The sequence below is a fragment of the Petaurus breviceps genome, unplaced genomic scaffold (genome assembly GCF_028583685.1).
Source record: "Petaurus breviceps papuanus isolate PSGF00001 unplaced genomic scaffold, PetGlider_PUasm1.0 90903, whole genome shotgun sequence".
In the NCBI taxonomy this organism is placed as follows: domain Eukaryota; kingdom Metazoa; phylum Chordata; class Mammalia; order Diprotodontia; family Petauridae; genus Petaurus; species Petaurus breviceps.
Genome location: NW_027187376.1, coordinates 4,841,280 through 4,842,858, shown reverse-complemented (window position 1 = coordinate 4,842,858; position 1,579 = coordinate 4,841,280). Strand labels below are relative to the sequence as shown.

The following is a 1,579-nucleotide window of genomic DNA, read 5'->3' as shown; positions in this document are numbered from 1 at the left end:
CTAGGAGAGTAACATGTTCTGATCTATGTCCTAGATAATTTTGGTAGCTATAGGGGGAGAAAGTGGAAGCAGGAGGATATTATATATAATATGTAGCCTATTATATATAATATTTCAAGAAAAATGTGATAAGAAACTAAGCTAGAATAGTAGCTATGTGAGTGCAGGGGAGATAGACGGTAGTGATGGAGATAAAATTAACAAAACTTAGCAATTAATTGGTCATTGGAGATGAGGTGAAGGAAGAGTCAAAGAAGACTCTGAGGGAATGATGTGGGAATTTGACTGCATATTTTGTACAAAAGACTTTTTTCAATAGGGAATGAGTGGGAGGGAGATGGGTTAAATGAGAAGAGAACAGAAGGTAGAAGAGGAAATCACAGACAATCAGGATAGCTTTGAAAGTTACACATTGAATTTACTATATGCTTTTTTTTTTTGGTCAAATCTTTATTGGGTAAGTGGGGAAGGTTGGTAGAGTCCAGTTTAGTCCTTCTTGGCAGCAACCTTCCTCATGGCAGCTAGGACATTGCTGAGCTCCTCTCTCTTCCTCTCTTTTTTGAACTTCAGGACTCGCTTATCCTTGGAGACTTTTAACAATTCCATGGCCCACCTTTCATAAGGGGCAAATCCACACACCTCCCAAATCATATCTCTCACAAGCTTTATGTGTTTGGTCAAGCACCTACGGCGGCGGCAGTGTCGAAGCTTCAAAACATTTTTTGTAACTTTGTGGCCTTTGTTGAGGGCCACAGCCATGGGGTACCAGACAGCCATGGCTGTGGTGCATAGCCCCACTGGCAGCCACAGCAGAAGGGAGGAGAGAGCATTCTATATGCTTTTTTTTTAAAGGCAAACTCTATATAGTAGAGATTAGAGTTAGTATGCAAGCCTCTCTTTCCTTTCTATCATGCATATAGAAATGCTTATTTTATTTGTTGTTTGTTAAATTTGGAATAAAAAGAAAAAAATAACTCCGAGGTTATCACTATTGGTTACAAGGAGGATAATGGTACTCAAGAGAAATAAGGAAATTTGGAAAACAAATGAGTGAGTTCTATTTTGGACATGTTAAATCTCAGATGCTGACAGGACACGCAGGTAGAGAAGTCTAGCAGATAATTGACAATGCAAGACTATTGCCCAGGAGAGAGAGCAAGACTGGATTTGGAAGGCATCTGCAAATGGATGATAAATGAACACATGGGAGCTGGTGAGATCACCAAGGGAATGTAGAAGGAGAAAGAAATTACTCAGGAGAGCCTTTGTGAACACCCATAGTTTAAGGAAAAGATACTGGATGATGAGCCAGTAACAGACTGAGAAGACAGGTAGCAAGGGCTACCTCAGACAGGTAGAAGCTAAGCTAGGAGAGAGAAATGTCAAAGATACCAAAGGAAGAGGAAGTATCTAAGAAACTTCAACCATGTCAAAAAAAAATTAGATGGAACTTGGAGTAGGTGGATGAGGGAGGGAAATGTTGCATTTAACAGTTAAGGAATAATTGTTTGGCCACCTTTGAGAGAACAGTTTCAAGACTGCTGGGTTTGGGGGAGGCTAGGTCGCTCAGTGAGTAGAG

The 1,579-nt window shown here is 40.3% G+C and overlaps 1 protein-coding gene across 1 annotated transcript; it reads right to left on the bottom strand.

Moving 5' to 3' along the window:
- Window positions 1-429: 429 nt before the first annotated feature.
- Window positions 430-777, bottom strand: LOC138151570 (large ribosomal subunit protein eL36-like). Its single transcript, XM_069075101.1, has one exon. The coding sequence runs from the start codon at window positions 775-777 to the stop codon at window positions 487-489; it is 291 nt and encodes a 96-aa protein (XP_068931202.1). The 3' UTR covers window positions 430-486.
- Window positions 778-1,579: the final 802 nt, after the last annotated feature.

Coding starts and splice junctions, on each gene's coding strand:
- LOC138151570 (XM_069075101.1), bottom strand. CDS start 777: ATGGCTGTCTGGTACCCCATGGCTGTGGCCCTCAACAAAGGCCACAAA.